The 22,733-nt window shown below is 35.3% G+C and overlaps 1 protein-coding gene across 4 annotated transcripts in view; it reads left to right on the plus strand.

Moving 5' to 3' along the window:
• Window positions 1-611: 611 nt before the first annotated feature.
• Window positions 612-22,733, plus strand: part of KIFAP3 (kinesin associated protein 3) — a 157,558-nt gene continuing 135,436 nt past the window's right edge. The window contains exons 1-2 of one of the 4 annotated variants that reach the window (XM_038542576.1): window positions 612-996; window positions 1,934-2,053. In XM_038542576.1, the coding sequence (XP_038398504.1) occupies window positions 1,974-2,053 (80 nt within the window). In that variant the 5' untranslated portion in view covers window positions 612-996; window positions 1,934-1,973. Of the gene's footprint in view, window positions 997-1,933; window positions 2,054-12,140; window positions 12,376-22,733 lie in introns of those variants that run through there. The other 3 variants (XM_038542579.1, XM_038542577.1, XM_038542578.1) reach the window with 3 other exon arrangements.

Here is a 22,733-nt window from a genome sequence, read left to right on the forward strand (position 1 = left end):
GAGATAGATTTGGTAGGAAATGCTCAAAATCAGATAAAATTGTTTCTTTTTTTTAAGATTTTATTTATTCATTCATGAGAGACAAACAGAGAGGCAGAGACATAAGCCAACAGAGAAGCAGGCTCTCTGCAGGGAAGCCCAATGTGGACTCTATCCCAGAACCCAGGATCATGCCCTGAGCCTAAGGCAGAAACTCAACCACTGATTCACTCAGGCATCCCTACAACTCTGTTTCTAATGTGCAGTTATTTCTATGACACATGTGCTGTCTACACATGAAAAGAAAAAAAAAAGGGAGGAAAGAAGGGAGAAAAAAATGGAAGGAAGGGGTGGTGGGAAGAGAAGGGAAAGGAAATGAAAGAAAGGAAATATCAAAGTTCAAATTTTAAAGTCAAACAACATGTGATTTAATTGTAGCCCCTACTTAGGGGATTATGTCACCCATTAGATCGTAATATATTTCAACCCTAGAAGCACAAATTCATTTCACAACCAACTTCAAAGTTATTGTTGCTAACTGGTTGTTGCTAGGAACTGATTTGGAATGAACTGATGGTTCTAGTTCTGTTCTTAATGACATGGAAGGTATGTCACACTTATGTTATGGCATACCTTTCTTTAAGAGGTGAAGAAGAAGCACTCCTTGGTGACCCAACAGTTTTCAACTCATTTCAGCAGAGACGTTTGGTAGTAGTTGTCATATGCTCTCCAGCTCTAAAAATTTTCCAATTCTGCTACTAAGATTTCAAAGGAAACATCTGGTTGCTAATACAGATGATACAAATTCAGATGCCTGAATTTACCCTGCCTGGACTACTACATTAGCTCTGAATTGTGCCTGGAACATATATGTACTAAACTAACGTGTACTTGAATGAGAGATTGGATTCACTTAATATCTCCAACTCAAATGACATTTCTAGCATTGTGAGAGATTATGAATTGAAGTAATAAATTGAAGATATAGTGTGGCATCCTCTTACAAGAACAAAATAGGTAAGACAGTTTAAAATAACAAGATCCATAAAAAAAGAAAAACATGAGTTGCGATGTAGGTGTGTGGGAAATATGGCTGAGACCCCAGTTACTTGTTCTTTGATTGGATTGCCTCTTTATAGACTTTGAACTCCTTCAGGGTAGGTCTGTATTTCACTCTCATTGCAGCCTCAATTCTTAGATGAACGCCCTGTGTTGGATAGGCATTAAATGTCTTACTAATGATTCCATAGTCATCTTGATTTCTACAGAGATACAGTGTAACTCTACCATAGAACATTTTACTTTGAGTTTATTTATTCACCTTCTGTGTATCCCTACTAGATTTAGATACACTTCAAGTCAGGCACTATGTCTATTCACTTTTTGCATACTCCGGTCTAAAGCAATACCTGCTCATAAATTTTGGCTATATTAATAAATATAGCTAATCTGGGTGAATATATTCAGATCCTCTTCCTTCTCAACATGTCATGAGCATCTCTCCAAACGCATAACAATAACTATGCTCTCTTGCAGAGAACTTCCAATTGAACATGTATGTATATATTCACATGTATAAATTCAAAATCAGGGGTTTGTGTGTGAATGAATGTTTATGGATATATGTATGACTAAAGGTGCACATTTTCTACTTATATTTTATGGAGTATTCATTTAACTGCATGTCTTTGAGAATCACCAGGTTGACACACAACACAAGTATTTTCTAAAAGTATGATTCAGGCTATAAGAGAACCTGAGGAAAGAGAAAAGCACAGAGATTCATTATTTATTGTCCTTGTGGGTCACCTACCTCTTGTTCTGACCATTGGAGCAACCCAATGATGTCATAATTGTTGTCTGATGTCATACTAGTTGAAAACAGAGGTTACTACTGTCAAGAGGAGGATGTATTTTAAAGGGTCCTTTTAACTGAAATCTCCTTTACTTTAAGATGTGCATTGTGAGCTCAAGTTAATTTGAAAAGAGAGAAGATGACTGCATTAATAGCCAGTGGATGTGGACTCTTTGGACTACAATGGCCATTTAATGATATCCCAAAGGCAGTCACAAGGTAAGAAAGGATTTTCTTTTTTTTTTTTTTTTAAGATTTATTTCTTCATGAGACACACACACACACACACACACACACACACACACACACAGAGGTAGAGACACAGGCAGAGAGAGAAGCAGGCTCCATGCAGGGAGCCTGATGTGGGACTTGATCCCAGGACTCTGGGATCACACCCTGGGCCAAAGGCAGACACTCATCCGCTGAGCCACCAAGGCGCCCAAGAAAGGATTTTCTATAGATTCTTAAAGCATATGAAGAAATGTAAAAGCAACATATTTGGAAAATAAAAATGTAATTCTTACACATCTGTTCTATGTTGCCGTGTGGTAAAGTATAGAACAATTAATATTGCCAAAAGTAATAAATTTCAACATGACTTTCCTATATTAAAACAGTTCCATGGCTCCCCATGCCCAAAGAAAATATCCAAATATCATATTTTCTTATACTAGACTTTCCATGATCTTGCTCTTGCTGGCTCTTCTGAAATTATTTTTACTGCTCTTATGCAAACCTAATTCTCTAAACATCTCAAACTGTTTGCAGTTACTTAAACACACCATGATGCTTCAAGCTTTTGTGTCTTTTTATGTCCTATTGCCTTTTTCTAGAATATCCCTGTTATGCTCTCTGCTAAGAAAAATTTTATTCATCCTTTGTGACCCCTACCCTGAACTCTATCCACCAGTACGAGTGGATTACTCCCTCCTATATGAAAACACTCTACCTGTTTCATGTTACCATTATGACATGCACTAATATGTTCAAAAGGTATTTGTTTACAGACCTGATGACTACTTTATGAGCTCCTTGAAGGTTGTAATTGTATCTGATACAGCAGCAGTTACCATACATTAATTATGACTATGTGCGAAGCACTATGATTAGAAATGTAGTTGGAAATCCATGATTTTGTACCTTTTTAATTAGTCTTATTCGAAAAGATAGAAGTATAAACAAATTGTGTCCATAATGTACAGTAAATGCAGTAGGAGAAAAGAGAAGGCACTTTACTGAGTCTGGAGTTTAGAAAAAGCTACCAAGAGGAAGAGTTTTGCTTATAGAGCCAAACTGTGATATTAAGAAGGCTTTCCAAAGCAGTGCAGCCTGACTGTTAATAGCTCCAAGGCCCTCCAGGAACCACTCTTGGAATGTCAATGTATCACTGGGGTTATTTGTATTTGTATTTTTAACACCCTGTCATACAGGGTGTTAAATTATAAGACCAAGAAGTAGCATTAACTATTCTCTATACTTTTAAACTCCTCACTGTAGCTAGTACAGTATTCAAAATGCAGTTGAACAAATCTAAGGGTAAAGTTGAAATCATAACAAGTTTCATGTAACTTTACAAGACTTTCACAAAATATTAACTTGTTTTCTACTCATCTAAATCTTTTATATTTTGGGTATTAATCCCAATTTTTCTAAATTAAGAAGATATAGCTTGAGTGATTTCTTCAGAGTCACATGATTAATATAGGATTTTCAAATACTTAGTTTATCTAATAAGAGTTACTAACATTTATGTCATAATTACCCTGGTATAAATTTACCTATGCTACCTCATTTAACATTACAATAACTCTAAGATACATAAACTATTATCATTCTTATTTTATAGATGAGAAAATCAAAGCTTATAATGTTTAGCTTGCCCAAGGTCAAAGAGTAAATAAATGGTGGATCAGATACTCTACACATAGTTCTGAGAATTCAGTTTTCAGGTTTTTAACCATCACAGAATTCAGGCTCTTACCTATCACAGCCAGTTCCATATGCTGAATGGGATTGGTTTCTTCATTCAAAAAATTTATAATCAATTTGACAGGAGGTTGGAATAAGAGGGAAATGTTAAATTAATACATATAAAAAATTTTAAAACTTCTCAAATCTCTTTATCTTTGGAATTATTTAATTATATCTAAATATGAATTTCTCATTTCCTTGTTTGTTATACCTTTTAAAACAACCAAATTGAGAAATAATTTATATACAGTAAAGTGAAGTCATTTAAAGTATACAGTTTGATGAATTTTGACAAGTGTGTTCACATATATAAATAACCAATACCCAAATTCTTCCCAATCTGACTACGCTCTGTGTGTCCTCTCTGCCAGGCATAAGCAACCACTTGTTGGTCTTCCATCATAATAGTCTTTTTATTTTAATTCAAGAATGTCTTATGTATGGAATCAAACCATATGTTTCTTTGATCATAATGTTTTTAGATTTATTTATGTTGCTGTATATACTAGCAATTTATTTTTTTAATGCTGACCCTCCCAAAATTTGTATCAGTTGACATATTAATGGACATTTGTGTTATTTCCAGTTTTGTATTATTATGCAAGCAGTTGTGAACATTCGTAGATACCATTTTTTGTAGACATATGTTTTAATTTCTCTTGGGTAATTATCTAGAAGTGGAATTACTGGGTCATGTGGTAAATGTATGCTTAGCTGTTGTAGAAACTACCAAATTGTTTTCCAAAATGGTTGTGCCGTTTTGCATTCTTGCAAGGAATGTAGAACTCTAGTTGCTCCACATTCTTGTCAACATTTGATATTTTCTGATGCTTTATTTATTTTTTTCTACTTCAACTGACAATATTTTATTGGAGTTGGAACAAAGGATAAGTAAATCCCCCCACTCATTTATACTACCTCTTTCTAGCACTGCATAGTCTTCATTTGAAGGACAAGTGAGAAAAACAGAAAGGGAAAAAGGCACAGAAAGATATTGGAGCTGAGATTGCTTTTCACTTCTATTTTCATTCGTCTAAATGGCATAGAAAAATAGTCTATATTCTATGAAGTCCATGTTAGATTCTTAATGAATTTTTAAATCCTGCCTCATACACATACATTTTACTATAAATGAATTTATTTTAGGAGCATAGTGGGTTTTATTTGCTTGATATTTGTTTTGTTATATTTGTTATAATTATATTTATATTATTTTTATTGGAGTTCGATTTGCCAACATATAGTATAACACCCAGAGCTCATGCCAAGTGCCCCCCTCAGTGCCTGTCACCCAGTCACCCCATCCCCTGCCCACCTCCCCTTCCACTACCCCTTGTTCATTTCCCAGAGTTAGGAGTCTCTCATGTTCTGTCACCCTCTCTGATATTTCCCACTTATTTTCTCTCCTTTCCCCTTTAATCATTTTCACTATTTTTTTATTCCCTGAATGAATGAAACCATATAATATTTGTCCTCCGATTGACTGACTTCACACAGCATAATACCCTCCTGTGCCACCCACGTTGAAGCAAATGGTGGGTGTTCGTCGTTCCTAATGGCTGAGTGATATTCCATTGTTATCACATTTTCTTTATCCATTCATCTTCCAATGGACACTGAGGCTCCTTCCACAGTTTGGCTATTGTGGACATTGCTTCTATGAACATTGGGGTACAGGTGTCTCGGTCTTTCACTGCATCTGTATCTTTGGGGTAAATCCTGAGCAGTGCAATTTTTGGGTGTAGGGTAGCTCTATTTTTAACTACTTGAGGAATCTCCACACAGTTTTCCAGAGTGGCTATACCAGTTCACATTCCCACCAACAGTGCAAGAGGGTTCCCCTTTCTCTACATCTTCTTCAACATTTGTTATTTCCTGTCTTGTTAATTTTCCCCATTCTCACTGGTGTGAGGTGGTATCTCATTGTGGTTTTGATTTGTATTTCCCTGATGGCAAGTGATGCGGAGCATTTTCTCATGTGCTTGTTGGCCATATGTATGTCTTCTTTGGTGAAACTTTTGTTTATGTATTTTGCCCATTTCATGGCTGGATTGTTTGTTTCTTGGGTGTTGTTTCTTGTTGTTTAATAAGTTCTTTATAGATCTTGGATACTAGCCCTTTATCTGATATATCATTTACAAATATCTTCTCCCATTCTGTAGGTTGTCTTTTAATTTTGTTGACTGTTTCTTTTGCTGTGCAGAAGTTTTTTATCTTGAGTAAGTCCCAATAGTTCATTTGTGCTTTTGTTTCCCTTGCCTTCATAGATGTATCTTGCAAGAAGTTGCTGTGGCCAAGTTCAAAAAGGGTGTTGCCTGTGGTCTCCTCTAGGATTTTGATGGATTCTTGTCTCACATTTAGATTTTTTATCCATTTTGAGTTTATATTTGCATATTGTGTAAGAGAATGGTCTAGTTTCATTCTTCTGCATGTGGCTGTCCACTTTTCCCAGCACCATTTGTTGAAGAGACTGTCCTTCTTCCAATGGATAGTCTTTCCTCCTTTGTTGAATATTAATTGACCATAGAGTTGAGGGCCCATTATTAATCATTATAGTGGGTGTTTTTGTAGGAAAAATAATACTCTTCCCCTTCCCCCACCTGGCCAAATGCCTATATCCTAATCCCTGGAATCTGTAAATATATCACCTTAAATGCAAAAAGGGACTCAACAGATACAACTAAGGGTAAGAATTTATTTTAACATAGAGAAACTATCTTGGATTATCCAGGTGGGCCCACATGACTTATTAAAATTCTTATGGAAAACCTTTCCTGGCAGTGGTCTTAGGAAGAGTGATGATGGAAGGAGGACTACCAAAATGGCAGTATGAGAATTTGGCCATTCTTGCTTGCTTTGAATATGGATAACAGAGGCCACGAGTAAATAATGTGAATGGCCTCTAGAAGATTAAAAAGGACACTGATTCTACTCTAGACCCTCCAGAAAGGAATAAAGCCCTACTGACAGCCAAGAAAATATATAGTTATAAATATATATGCACCTAAATAGAAAGCAAGCAAATATTAACAGAATTGGAAGGAGAAATTGACAGAAATACAATAATAGTAGGAAATATCAATATCCCACGTTCTTTCCTTTTTTTTTTTTTTTTTAGAGAGAGAGAGAGAGGGAGAGATGGGGAAGTGAAGGGCATAGGGAGAGGGAGAGAGAAAATCTCAAGCAGGATCCATGCCTGTCACAGAGCCCAACACAGGGCTTGATCTAACGACCCTGAGATCATGAACTGAGCTGAAATCAAGAGTAAGATGCTTAACTGACTGAGCCACCTAGGTGCTCCAATACCCTACTTTCAATAATGAATGGAAAATCCAGACAAATCAATAGGGAAACAGTAGACTTGAACAACACTATAGACCAAATGGGCCTAACAGATATATACAAAACATTCAATCTGACAACAGCAGAGAAAACATTCTTCTCATGTGCACATGAAACATTCTCCAGGACAGATCACGTGTTAGATCACAAAAAAAGTCTTAATAAACTTAATAAGACTGAAATCATATCTAGTATCTTCACAGTATTAATGAAACTAGAAGTCAGTAGCAGAAGGAAAACTGGAAAATTCACAAACATGTGGAAATTAACATAGTCCTGAACAACCAATGGGTCAAATAAGAAGTCAAAAACAATATCAAAAAATTTCTTGAAACAAATGAAAGTGGAGACACAATATACCAAAATATATGGGATACAGCAAAAGCAGTACTAAGAATGAAATTCATAGTCCTAAATGCCTGCATTAAGAAAGAAGATCTTAAACAACCTAATTTTATACCCCAAGTAACAATAGGAGAAGAGAAAGAAAAAATAACAAAGATCAGAGCAAAAATAAAGACTAGAAAAACAATGGAAAAAATAAACAAAACTAAGAGTTGATTTTTGAAATACACTAAGATTGAAACAGTAATCAAACACTTCCCAAAACAAGACAAGCTTAAGACCAGATGGTTTCATGGTGAATTCCACCAGATATTTAAAGAAGAATTAGCACCAGTCCCCCTCAAACTATTCCAAAAAGAGTTAAGGAGGAAGGAAAACTCCCAGACTCATTTGATGAAACTAGTATTGTCCCGATGCTAAAGCCAGATGAGTACAGTTCAAGAAAACTACTAGCCAATACACCTAATGCATATAAACACAAAAATTCTCAGAAAAAAAACACTAGCAAACTGAATTCAAATGCACATTTGAAGCGAATCAAAGAACCACAATCAAGTGAATATTGTGATGCAAGGATGGTTCAACATACCCAAATTAATAAATATGATAAATCATATTCATAGAGTTAAAGATAAAAATCTCATGATCATCTCAATAGATGCAGAAAAAGCATTTCACAAAATTCAACATCCCTTCATAGTAAAAAAAAGTTTCAATAAACTAGGAATGGAAGGAAATTATTGGAAGGAAAACCACTGCTAACATCATACTTAACATTGAAAAAATTAAAGCTTGTACTTTAAGATCAGGAAAAAGGAGGGATCCCTGGGTGGCTCAGTGGTTAAGCGCCTGCCTTTGGCCCAGGGCATGATCCTGGGATTCCAGGATCAAGTCCCACATTTGGCTCCCTGTGTGGAGACTGCTTCTCCTCTGCCTGTGTCTCTGCCTCTCTCTCTGTGTCTCTCATGAATAAATAAATAAAATCTTTAAAAAAAATCAGGAAAAAGGCAAGGATCCCCGTTCTTGTCACTTTTAATCAATATACTACTGGAAGCACCAACCAGATCAATTAGGCAAGAAAAAGAAAAGGCATTCAAATCATAAAGAAAGAGAGAAAATCATCTCTATTTGCACATGACATAATCGATATATAGAAAGCCCTAAAAACATATGAAATCTGTTAGAACAAATTCAATAAAGTTGTAGAATACAAAATCAACATAAAAATTAATTACATTTCAATACACTAACAATTAATTATCTGAAAAAGAAATGAAGAATCCCATTTACAATATAATCAAAAGAATAAAATGCTTAGAAATAAATTTAACTAGGAGCACACGGGTGGCTCAGTCAGTTGAGTGTCTAACTCTTGGTTTAGGCTCAGGTCATGATCATGGATCATGGATGGAGCCCCAGGTGGGCATCTGTTTAAGACTCTCTCCCTCTGCCCCTTCTCCCACTCATGTGTTCTCGCTTGCTCTCCTTTTCTGAAATAAATAAATCTTAAAAAATAAATAAACTAAGAAGATAAAAGACTTCTACTCTGAACATTACACCGCATTGATAAATAAGAATGAAGACATAAGTAAATGGAGAGACATTCTGTGTTCATGGATTGGAAGAATATTGTCAAAATGTTCATACTATCTAAAGTGATTTAACAGATTCAACACAACCATATCAAAACTCCAATGGTATTTTTTACAGAAACAGAAAAAAAATCCTAAAATTTATGTGGAACCACAATGAACCTAAAGTAGCCAGAGCAATCTTAAGAAGAACATAATGGGAGGGATCATACTTCCTGATATATAGACCAATAGACCATAATAGAAAGCCTAGAAATAAACTGACACAGATGTCTTTATTAGAATGAGGAAGTCATCTTCTACTCTTAGTTGCTGGTAGCTCTTTTAAAAATGAATTTTGCCAAATTCATTTTCTGCCACTATTGCTGTGAACATATTGTTTTTCATCTTTATGTTGTTAATATGTCAAATTATATTATTGGATTTTCATATGTTAAACCAATATTGCATTCCTGGGATAAAGCCTATCTGGTCATGAGGTACTATTTCTTTATGTACTGCAGGTTTAATTTGCTAATATTTTATTAATTATATTTTTTATATTTTATTAATTATTGTTGCATATATGTTCATAAGGATATTTGTGACTTTTGTTTTATATCTTTGATAATGTTAATATAATTAAATTAGTTGGTAAATATTCCTTCAGTCTCTATTTTCTGTGTAAATATGTAATTTGACATCATTTCCTAGGTAGAATTCATCAGTGATGCTGTGTCTAGAATATTCTTTGTGAGAAAAACTTCAATTAGTCATTTGATTTCTTTAAAAGTTTGTTTATTCATTTTTTTTTTTTTTAGGTTTTACATATGAGTAAAATCGCATGGTATTTGTCTTTCTCAGTCTGACTTATTTCACTTATCATAATACTCTCTAAGTTCATCTATGTTGTCACAAGTGGCAAGATCTCATTCTTTTTAATGGCTGAATGATATTCCATTACACATCATATACACACCACACCTTCTTTATTCATTCATATATTGATGGACAAACAAAAAAGCAGAATCAGATACTAAGAGCAAACTGATTGATGGTTGCCAGAGGTTTGGGGGAATGGAAAAAATAGGTGAAGGGATATAGGAGATACAAGCTCCCAGTTATGGAATGAAGTCATGAGGATAAATGGTACAGCAAAGGAAATACAGTCAATGGTATATTGTATGATGATAAATGGTAGCTATACTTGTGGTGAGCCTAGCATACTCTCAGGTGTTCAACACTGTTGTACACCTGAAGCTAATGCAACATTGTGTGTCATCTACAGTCAGATTAAAAAAAAACTTTTAAAGATACAGAGTGTTACCATTTCTTACCATAATTCTTTTCCCTGGATTAGGAAACACCTGGATCAAATGCTTATTTCTTCCCCTTAGTTACTGATTTTCAGAGTAAGGTTTTAAGGTAGCTGTTGCCTTCAATGAAAGTGAGGGTTTTTTTTTTTTTTTTTTGAGGGTTTTTCTATCCACTGTTTCATAACATCATAGACCTCTGGATTTTATTAATGTGTTAAATCAACCACAGTAATAATTCCCCTTTAAAAAAATATATTTATTCATTTGAGAGAGAGTAGGTGTGTGGGGGGAGGGGCAGAAGGTGAGAGAATCTCAAGCAGACTCCTTGCTCAGCAAGGAGCCCAACACAGGGCTTGATCTCATGACTCTGAGATCATGACCTGATCTGAAATCAAGAGTTGGATGCTTAACTGACTGAGCCACCCAACTGCCCCAGTAATTATTCCTTTTGATGTAAATTATCTCAAAATTGACCGGTGTCTTTTGGACACGATCTCTTAGTCTTTGAATATTTCTCTACTTTCAAGCATAAAATGCCCAGGCTCATCTTGTACTTTTCCTGTTATAGACTGACAAGTCTTCCAGCTCAGTCCCAGTTTCAGTTTATCTTCTCATTGCTCTAATTTTCAGCTCTATCTTCCTTTCTGTCCTTGGGGCATTTCCTCTAGATTTTTGTTGTTTTTTCTAGCTCGGGTATGCATTTCTTTTTCAGCTCTAAGTATTTATTTAGTGCCAATTATGGGCCAGATGCTGTTCCAAGGTTACAGTGGTTAACACAGCAAAATAATCTTTGATCTCAAGAAGCTTACTTTGCAAGAACGCTTATTATATTACCTATGCATTGTAATGAATATTGTGATCTGGCAGTTTTAGATATTGTGAGGGTTTTAAGGTAATCTAGCCATGAATGATAGCTTGTAAAATTTCATACCATTGTTCAGAATGAATATTTAGGAAAAACAGAAAATAGGAAGTCCTGTTGGGAAAGAATATATTCCACGTATGAAGTGGCTAGATGAACAGAAGTAAGAATGGAGAAGAAAAGCTGGATTACAAGAGTATCGTGAAGGAAGAAATGATAGAATTTTGTAATAGTTTAATAAGAGGGCATGACACAGAGGAAAGTAAGAGGCCTTCTTATTAGTGTAAGAGTTGGCATTTCAGGAGTTCGTTTGTTTGTCTGTGCGTGGGGGATGGAGAGGTGGGGATGGGGGAGTCCACTCCAGATGCAGAATACCAAACTGGAATCAATTCAGTGCACTGAATCAAAAGTGATTAACGGTACTCATTTTGAACGAGGATCAAACTCTCTCCACAAATGAAGAGCTGCTCAGTGCAATCAGAGCACATCCTTTCTTTCCCACAATGCCTCCGAACACAGACCTCACTTTACAGGTTACAGCCCCGGGCTGAACTGTTCTACAGCATTCACTAAATAAAAGGCTAATGGATTCCCTTTTACTTTCTTTTTTTTTTTTTTTTTTTTTTTTTTTTTGAAATAAGACCTGAAATTTCAACCCAGTTGACCTGGATGACTCTTGCAATTTCCATCCTCAAGGGGGCGGTGATCAGAAGAGTCATTCCGCGACCGCACACGCCGAAATCTGCCGCAAAGTCCTTCACGCTCTGCTCCAGGGTGCGTCAGATTAATCCCAGGGACCAGCATCTCACACTGAGCCTGCGCACAAGGCGCGGCGGAGCGGGCGCATGCGCCTTTGGGGCGGGTTGGGGGAGGCGGGGCTGGGCGGGGCTGGGTCCCTCCAGTGTTTTGGGGCCTGGGAGCTGTGGGAGGAGCCGGCGGTCTCACCGTGGTAACCGCAGCGCCGCCGCCGCCGCCCGGCCTTGCAGGCCTCGGGACTGTCATCGCCTTTGGGTGTGGGGATACTTTGGCCACCGTCCCTGGAAATTGCTCCGCCGGCTTTCTCAGATATCCCCATCCTCCCCACGCTGCCGTCGCCGCCGCCATGCAAGGGGAGGACGCCAGATACCTCAAAAGGTGACCACTCCCCAAGACTCGGTCCTTCCTGCCCCGCCGGGCCTGAAGATATTCCTAGAGGGCCTTGGGTTGGCTTTGAGGTGTCACTGGGCCAAGCTAGAACCTTAGAGTAGGGGTGGAAGACCGGGGGAGAAGTCACGGAAGGGAAGGGGGGAAGGTGCACTGGGGAAAAGATAAAAGGGCCCTTGAGGGGGGGCGAGGCTCCCCCTCTTACCTGGCAGGACCCTGACGGCATCGAAGACGGTATCCTCGCTGCATACATCACATTGTGCACGGGAGGAGGGCGAAGGGCCCAGTAAACCGCGTCTTCCTCCCCCTCTCCAAGCGCCTGCTTGAACTCTCCCCTTCCCTAGTGGAATAAATCCCTAGGAGCCTGGGAATGAAGTGCCTCTGCTGTCTGCCTCCTGTTTGGGGTTCCCCGCCATGGGGTTTTGACACGATAAACGAAGAGAGAAATGGTGGCGCTTTATTTATGGGAGAGGCTGGGCTGAGCGGGCTCCTTCCTTCCAGCCTGTTTCTGCTGTCCTCATCCATTTCATCCCCTGGACTACCATGTGTACAGTGTAATATTTGTAGGAGGCTCATGATTATGAAGAGGTTTGTTCAGGAGCTTGTCGTGGGACGGGCCATAATGTATTTAGTTTAAAAATATTTGCAGTATCCCTTCCTCTTTAAAGAAATTGTGTCTGTTGGGATTATTTATTTGACTTCCTGTCAAAGATAAGATCATCCCTGAGGATCCCTGATGGAAAGGATGCCTGTCACTGGACCAAGAGTTAGCAGTGATCCAATAGAAAGCAATCCTAATTAGGACTCTCTATTTTTAGTTAAGTCACTGTTAGGGATAAGGGGAGTATACAAGGAAAGTCACATGTATTTTTTTTTTTTTTTGGGACACAGTTTCCTTATTTAAATATGGGGCAAATACCACCTTATGGGAGATCTGTGGACCAAATATGAAAATGCTTTTAAAAGATAAAACATGCACATAATGTGGTGACATTATTTCAAGTCATAATATGCTTTTGCTGAATGTGTTCATCCCGGCTTGATATGGCCTTGATCGTCACAGAAAGATCTTCCAGCCTTTAATCGAGTCTTAAAAAGGATTTAAACAAATATACGATCTTTCAGTCAACCAACTGCATCGTCTTTGAGGCTGAGACATATATGGCTTGCCTTCCTCATTGTAGGTGAATATATCTGAAACTATAGAATAACCAGAGTTTATCAGTAAAATTTTTATAGCATTATGTGGTCGTGACTAGTGTATGGTATTTGTTTCCTCACTCAAATTTGCTTACATTGGTCTTTTAAAATATCTTGATTGAAAATTGTATGGCAGAAGAAAATAATAAATTATTTCTCTTTCAACTTTGGATTCAAGATTATTCTAGACAGAGAGCCACTATTTTACATACCATCAGCTTATTTTCATGTATTATAAGTGTGCCAAAAGAGAGTTTTATTAGGATTCTTGAACCTGTACGGGCCTTTAGACATATTTCTCAACCTAGTGCTTATTTTTAAAGCCAAGTTATCTAGAGTTAAAAAAAAAATAAAACCAAACAAGTCACTGTAATGTTTGAAGTAAAACAAGGTCAGAATTTGGAAGGTTGAAATACACTCTCCAGTTTTGTCTAATTTTGACAATATAAGTAATGAACAGGTTGCATTGCTTGCTTTCAGATTAGAAATATGCAGCTGATGTATAATTCAGGCCTGATGGTTTCTGATGTCTGGCAGAAACTTCCATTTTAATTATTGGTTCTTTGATAATGATTACATATATTCTATTCCTTTTGTAATATTTTTACCTTTATATTTTGTTTTTAACAGGACAGCAACATGTTTTCAATCTAATTGATTCACTTTAATTTTAATTAGTTGATTTCAGTGGTTTCATTGTAGTTATTACTGAGGAATCTCTAGTCTCTTTATGTTGAAATGTGTAGAAGATTATAGAATCAAATCCAGTTTCATTTTTTGTTCTGCTAAAAGTTAGTTTTGATTCAGGGGCGTTTAATGAATACTTGCAAAATACCTATTATATGTCTACCATTGTTCTGTTCATTGAGGAAATGATTAAGTAGACATAGTCATGTCCTCAATCAGATATATACAAAAATACATAATTATTTGTGATGGGTTTTTTAGCCTCCTCTTAAAACTGTTCGACGGCTTTTTATTGCTTTTAGAGTTAGAAGCAACTCTCAGCTTTCTCTCTCTCTCAGCTTCCTTCTTACCCCCAATAATTTCATACTTGACTCTTACAGAAATAACTTCTTTTAGATCTCTGTGTCTCAGTATTAGGTTCCAAATGCCCTTCCCATTGTCTGGATCTTGCCCTGTTATTCACCTAGCTAGCTCCTCATTTTTCCTATTTTTGCTTAAGTAGGCAAAAGTCTTTTTTCTAAAAAGTCTTTCCTGAGCCGCCATTTTCTCATCCTATAAGCCACAAACCAGGTCAGATATACCAGCTAGGTTCTCATGATGCCTAATACTTTGTCTTTACCCACTCTTACAAGTAAATTGTTATAGTTTGTCTTTCCTGCTGGTCTATACGCTTCAAAAAGCTAAGGAACTATATATTTTACTTCTCATTGTAGCCTCACCATACAGCACAGTGCCTAGAACATAAGTATTCACTAAATAGTTATTAAATGAAATGAAAATAAGGCTACAAAGAAAAACAGTCCAAATCATATTGGTCTCAGGAACTTTAGTAAAGAGTTGAGAAATGTAATAGCAGTGGGGAACCACTGAAAGATTTTAAGAGTAAATGGCATTCATTCATTCAGTCAGTCAGTCAGTCAGTCAATGGTTATTTCAAATTCTACCATGTAAAAGTCACTGGGCTGAGTGATTAAAAGTATCGGATAAATGATACATACTTTCTCTGCCTATGTGGTGCTTATAACATAGCAAGGAATACAGACTTTAAATAATATATAATCAGAAGTAATTATTTATAAGTGCTATGAATATATGATAAGCAAAATCAGTATATGGCCTTTGTGTAAAGCTTCTTTTTTTATATACAATAAAATGTTTCAACATTCATCTATGTTTTAGCATTCATTAGTACTTCATTCCATTTAATAGCTGATTGATAATTCATTGTGTGGATATAGCATATTTTGATTATCCGTTCATCTATTGATGGAGATTTAGATTGTTTCTATCCATTGACTATTGTGAGTAAGGCCTCTTTGAACATTCCTGTACTAGTTTTTAGTTTTTGTTTGAATACTTTTTTTTTCACTCTCTGGTATATCCCTAGTTGTTGCAGGGTCATGTACTAATTCTGTATGTTTTAACTTATTGAGGAACCACCAAACTGTTTTTCACAGTGAGTATACTATTTTACATTCACAACAGCAGGGTATGAGAGCTCCAGTTTTTCGAATCACCAACAGTTGTTACTTACATTTTTTAATTAATGGCCATTCAGTGGATGTGAATTAGTGTCTTATTGTGGTTTTGATTTACATTTCCCTAGTTACTAGTGACATTGAGCATCTTTTCATATGCTTCTTGGCCTTTGTCTATCTGCTTTGGAGAAAAGAGTTCTTTATATGGTCTAGATACTAGATTCTTATCAGAAAAATGGTTGCAAATATTTTGTCCCACTCTGTGTTATTTTTTTTCATTCTCTTCATAATATCCTTCCTTATGCAAAAGCTTTAAATTTTGATGAAGTCCAATTTAATTTTTTCTTTAGTTGCTTTTGCTTTTGATGCCATTATTTAAGAAACCATTGCCAAGTAGTTAATTTCTTTTGTTTTCCCTTGCCTCAGGAGACATATCTAGAAAGATTTTGCTAAAGCTGATGTCAGAGAAATTATTGGATGTGCACACATTAAAAGAATTAAATTGGACCCTTACTTTATACCACATAATTAACTCTAGGATTTTTATGGTTTTGTATCTCATTTTTAGGCCCTTAATCCATTTTGAGTTTATTTTTGTGTATAGAGTAAGAGAGTAGTCTAGTTTAATTCTTTTGCATATAGCAAAATAAAAAAGCTTCTTAAAGCAAACAATCAACAAAACTGAAAGACAACCTACTGAATCAGAACATATTTGCAAATAATATATCTGAAAAAAGGTTAGTACCCAAAATATATAAAGAAATTCTACATATCAACATAAAAAACCCAAATAATCCAATTTTAAAAAATGGACGGAAGACATGAACAGACATATCTCCAAAGAAGATATACAGATGGCCAAAAGACACATGAAGAGATGCTCAACATCACTTATCATCAGTGTAATGCAAATCAAAACTACAATGAGATATCACTTCACACTTGTCAGAATGCCTAAAATCAAAATCACAAGAAGCAAGTGTTGGTTGGGATGTGGAGAAAAAGGAACGAACTTTCATGCACTATTGTTGGGAAGGCAAACTGCTACATTCACTGGAAGACAGTATGGAGGTTCCTCAAAAAGTTAAAAATAGAACACATCTTATGATCCAGTAATTGCACTACTATATATTTATAAAACACACACACACACACACAAAACACTAATTCAAAGGAATAGGTGCAACCTATATTTACTGCAGCATTATTTATAATAACCAAATTGTGGAAGCAGCCCCAGTGTCCATCAACAGATGAATAGATAAAGAAGAGGTGGTATATATACACAATGCAATATTATTCAGCCACCAGAAAGAATGAAATCTTGCCATTTGCAGTGACATGGGTAGATTTGGAAAGACTTAGGCTAAGTAAATTAAGTCAATTAGAGAAAGATAAATACCATATGATTTCTCTCATATGTGAAATTTAAGAAACAACAAATGAACAAATGGAAAATAGACAAATCAAGAAACCAAAACTTAAATATAGAGAACAAATGGGTGGTTATCAGAGGAAAGGTGGATGAAGGGATGAGTGGAATAGCTGATGGGGATTAAAGAGTATACTTATGATGAGCACTGGGTGATATATAGAATTGTTGAATCATTATATTGTACATGTGAAACTAATATCACTATAAACTATTCTTTAGATGTGGATACCTGGTTGTCTGGGCACCATCTGTTAAAGGGATCATTCTTTCCCCAGTGAAAGGACTTGCTACTTTTGTTGAAAATCAATTGATGGTAGATATAGGGGTTTATTTCTGGACTCAGTTCTATTCCATTGAGGGAGAAGCAGGCCCCATGCCGGGAGCCCGACATGGGACTCGATCCCGGGACTCCAGGACCGCGTCCTGGACCAAAGGCAGGCACTAAACTGCTGAGCCACTCAGGGATCCCCTATATGTCTCTTTTTATGCTAGTATTTCACTGTTCTGATTACTGTAACTTTGTAGTATATTTTGAAATTGGAAAGTGTGTCTTCCAACTTTGTTCTTTTTCAAGATTGTTTTGGTTACTGAGGGTCCCTTGTGTTTCCATATGAATTTTAGGATCCCTTTTCCATTTCTATAAAAGAGGCCTTTGGGGTTTTTATAGGAATTGTATTGAATCTGTAGGTCACTTTGGGGAATATTGCCATCTTAACACTATTGTCACTCATTCTATGAACAAGGGGTATCTGTCCATTTATTTAATTATTACCAAATTTCTCCAGCAACATTTCATAGTCTTCACTGTTTAAGTGCTGCACTTCTCTGCTTAAATGTATTAGTACTTTCATTCTTTTTTTAAAAAAATATTTGTGAGAGAGATAGAGCACGAGTGGGAGCGTCAAAGGGAGAGGGAGAGAGAATTTCCCCAGATGTGGGGCTCTACTTCATGACCATGAGATTGCTACCAAAACCAAAACCAAGAGGTGGACACTTAATTGGCTGTGCCACCCAGGTACCCCTTAGTATTTTATTCTTTTTGATTGTAAGTGGAATTGTTTTCTTGACTTCTTTTTTGGAATTTTCATTACTAATATATAGATACACAACTGATTTTCTCTGTGTTCATAGTGTATTCTGCAACTGCTGAATTTATTAGCTTTAAAAGTTCTCAATATATGAGATCCTATCATCTGCAGATACAGTATTCTTTTCCAATAGAAAATGCTTTTATTTTTTTTCCATACCTCAATTCTGTGGCTTGAACTTCCAATACTATATTGAATAGAAGTGGGTGAAAGTGGGCATACTTGTCTTATTCCTGTTCTTTAGGGAAAGCTTTTATTCTTTTACCACTGAGTATAATATTAGCTGTAGCTTTTTCATATATGCTCTTTATCATATTGAGGGAATTTTCCTGTATTCCTAATTTATTGAATGCTTTTATTTGAAAGAGTGTTAGGTTTTGTCAAATGCTTTTTCTGCATCAATTGGAATAATCATTATTTTTCTTTATTCTATTAATGTGGTATATTACATTAATTGATTCTCATATGTAGAACTTCCTTGCATACATGGATAGAACCTATTTGGTCATAGCTTGTAATCCTTTTAATATGCTGTTGGATACTGTTTGCTAGTATTTTGAGGACTTTCACATCTATATTCATAAAAGATAAAACTATCCCTTTATAAAGGGTATTTATAAAAGATATTCTATTTTGTGGTATCTTTGTCTCACTTTGGTATCAGTAATGCTGATCTTATAGAATGAGTTATCTAGTTTTTGAAAGAGTTTGAAAAGGATTGGTGTTGATTTTTCTTTGCATATTTGGTAGAATTCACCAGTGAAGCCATCTGATCCTGGACTTTTCTTTGTTGGGAAGTTTTTAATCTCATTATTTACTATGGATCTATTCAGAATTTCTGAAATTATGAGTTAATTATGTAGCTTATGTGTTTCTAGGAATTTGTCCATTTTATCTAGGTTATCTAATTTGTTGGCTTACAATTGTTTATAGTATTCTTTTTATGTATTTACTGTCAGTAGTAATGTCACACTTTAATTTCCAAGTCTACTAATTTGAGTCTTCTGTCTCTTTTTTTTTTTATCTAGCTAAAAGTTGGCCAATTTTGTGGATTTTTCAAAGAAGCAACTTTTGATTTTATTTTCTCTTTTGCTTATTTTCTATTTCTTTTTTTTTAAGATTTATTAATTAGGGGGAGAGAGAGAGAGCATGTGGGAAGGGGCAACGGAAGAGGGAGAGAGGAACTCAATCTTATGACCCTGAAATTGGGACCTGAACCAAAACCAAGAGTTGGACAGTTAACTGACTAGCCACCCAGGCATTCCTCTATTCTCTATTGTATCTCTCTATCTTTATTATTTCCTGCCTTCTACAAGCTTGAGATTTAGTTTATTCTTTTTCTGGTTCCTTAAGGTGTAAAATCAGGTTATTGATTTGAAATCTTTTTATTGAACTATAATTGACATACAGATAAGTTTCAGGTGCACATCATAATGATTTGTATGTATTTGTATATATTATGAAATGATCATCATATTAAGTCTAGTTAACATCCATTACTTTACAGTAATGTTTTTTCTTGTGATGGGAACTTTTAAGATTTACTCTCTTAGCAATTTTCAAGTATACAAAACAGTATTATTAACTATAGTCACTATGCTATACATTATATCCCCAGGACTTTTTTATTTTATAATTGGAAATTTGTACCTTTTGAACACCTTTACCTGTTTTGCCCACCTGCCACTACCTACCTTTGGCAACTACCAATCTGTTCTGCATATCTGTGAGTATGAGTTTGTTTTGTTCTTAGATTCCACATAAAACTGAGATCATTCAGTATTTGTATTTCTCTGACTTATTTCACGTAGCAAAATGCCCTCAAGGTCCATCTATATTGTTACAACTGGCAAGATTCACACATATACATATACATACACCATATTTTCTTTATCCACTTGTCCATCGATGGATGCTTAGGTTGCTTATATATATTGAATATTGTAAATTAATGGTGCAGTGAACATGGGGGTGTGTATATCTTTTTAGTTAATGTTTTTGTTTCTTTCCGATAAATACTCAGAAGTGAATTTGCTGGATTATATGATAGTTTTGTGGTCAGTTTCTTGAGAAACCTCTATATGATTTTCCATAGTGGCTGCGTTGATTTACATTCCCACCAACAGTGCACAATGGTTCCCTTTTCTCCATATCTTTACCAACACTTGCTATTTCTTGTCTTTTAGGTAATAGCCATTCTAACAGGTATGAGGTGATATCTCATTGTGGTTTTGATTTGCATTTCACTGATGCCCAGAGATTTTGAGCATCTTTTCATGTACCTGTTGGCCATCTGTATGACTTATTTGGAAAAATGCCTATTTAGAGCCTCTGCTAATTTTTTAATCAGATTGGAATTTTTTTTTTCTGTTGAACTCCATATTATTTCTTTGTATACTTCAGAAATTAACTCATTATCAGATATATTATTGGCAAATATATTCTCCCATTTATTATGCTGCCTTCTCATTTTTTGTTTCTTTTACTGGGCAGAAGATTTTTAGTTTGATTTGGTCCCAGTTAATTTATTTTTGTTTTTGTTGCCTTTGCTTTTGCTGTCAAATAAAAAAAAAAAGAAAAGAAATAAACCAAGACCTATGGCGAGAAGCTTACTGCCTATATGTTCTTCTGGGAGTTTTATGGTTTTAGGTCTTATGTTCCACTCTTTAATCCATTTTGAATTAATCTTTATGTATGGTATAAGATAATGGTCCAGTTTCATTCTTTTGCATGTAACTGTCCAGTTTTTCGAACACCATTTATTCTTCCTCTGTTGTTGTAAATTATTTAGCTATATATGTGTGGATTTATTTCTGGGCTCTGAATTTTGATGTATGTGTCTGATTTTATGCAAATACCATATTATTTTGATTACTTTAAGTTTGTAATATAGTTTGAAACCAGGGAATATGATGCCTCTAGCTTTGTTGTTTCCCAAAATTGCTCTGGCTATTCAGGGTCATTTGTGATTCCATACAAATTTTAGGATTGTTTATTCAATTTTTATGAAAAATGCCATTGGGATTTTGATTGGGATTGCATTGAATTTTTAGGTTTCTTTGGGTGGTATGGACACCTTATCAGTATTAATTCTTCCAATCCATAAGCACAGAATATCTTTTCATTATTTGTATTATGTTTGATTTCTTTCATCAATATCTTCTAGTTTTCAGTAGATAGGTCTTTTGCCTTCTTGGTTAAATTTATTCCTAGACATATTATTATTCCTTTTGATATAATTGTAATTGAGAGTATTTTCTTAATTGCTTGTAAGAGGTTCATCATTACTGTTATAGAAATGCAACTGATACTTAATACTGGTTTTTGTAACCTGCAACTTTCTTGAGTTTATTAGTTCTAACAGTTTTTTGAGTCTTTAGGATTTCCTTTATAATAATATCATGTCATCTGCAAATAGTGACAGTTTTACTTCTTGCTTTCTGACTTGGATGCCCATTATTTCTTTTTCTTGACAGATTACTCTTGCATGGACTTCTGTCATTAAAAGTATGATATTAGCTGTGTGTTTATCATATACGGCCTTTATTATTATGTTGTGGTACATTTTGTATATTCATTTTGGTGACAGTTTTTATGGTAAATGGATGTTGAATGTTGTCAAATGTTTTATGCATCTATTAAGATAATAATATGACTTTTATACTCCACTTTGTTGTATAGTATATCATAATGATTGATTTGCATTTATTGAACCCTCCTTGTATCCCTCAAATAAATCATGATGTATGATGCTTTTAATGTAAACTTGAATTTGATTTGCTAGTATTTTGTTGAAGAATTTTGCATTTGTATTCTTTAGAGATGTTAGTCTATAATTTTCTTGTGTCTTTGTCTGGTTTTGGTATCAAGGTAATGCTTGCCTTGTTAAAGGAGTTTATAAGTATTCCCTCCTGTTCTATTTTTTGGAAGAGTTTGAGAATGGTTGGTATTAATTCTTTGAATATTTGGTAACATTAACCAGTGAAGCTGTTAGGTCTGGACTTTTGTTTGTTGGGACAGTTTTGATTACTAATTCAATCCCTTACTAATAATTGGTCTGTTCATATTTTCTATTTATGATTCAGTCTTGCTACGTTGAATGTTTTTTAGAACTTTGCCCATTTCTTCCTTGTTGTTAAATTTGTTGGTGTATAATTAATTGTTAAAACTCAGGATCCTTTTGTATTTTTGTGCTATCAGTTGTAATGTTTCCTCTTTTGCTTCTGACTTTATTTTTTTGAGTCCTGTCTCTTTTTTTCTTGGTGAAGCTAGCTAAAGTCTTGCCAATCATCTTGTAGTTTGATCTTTTCTCTTGTCCCTTTAGGGTCTATTTAATTTATTTTCACTTTGCTCTTTGTTATTTCCTTTCTTCTACTAACTTTGGGCTTTGTTCCTTTTTTTTTTTTTTTTTTTTAAGATTTATTTGTTTTGGAGAGAGAGCTGGAGGAAGGGGCAGAAGGA

Source organism: Canis lupus, chromosome 7 (assembly GCF_011100685.1).
Source record: "Canis lupus familiaris isolate Mischka breed German Shepherd chromosome 7, alternate assembly UU_Cfam_GSD_1.0, whole genome shotgun sequence".
Lineage (NCBI taxonomy): Eukaryota > Metazoa > Chordata > Mammalia > Carnivora > Canidae > Canis > Canis lupus.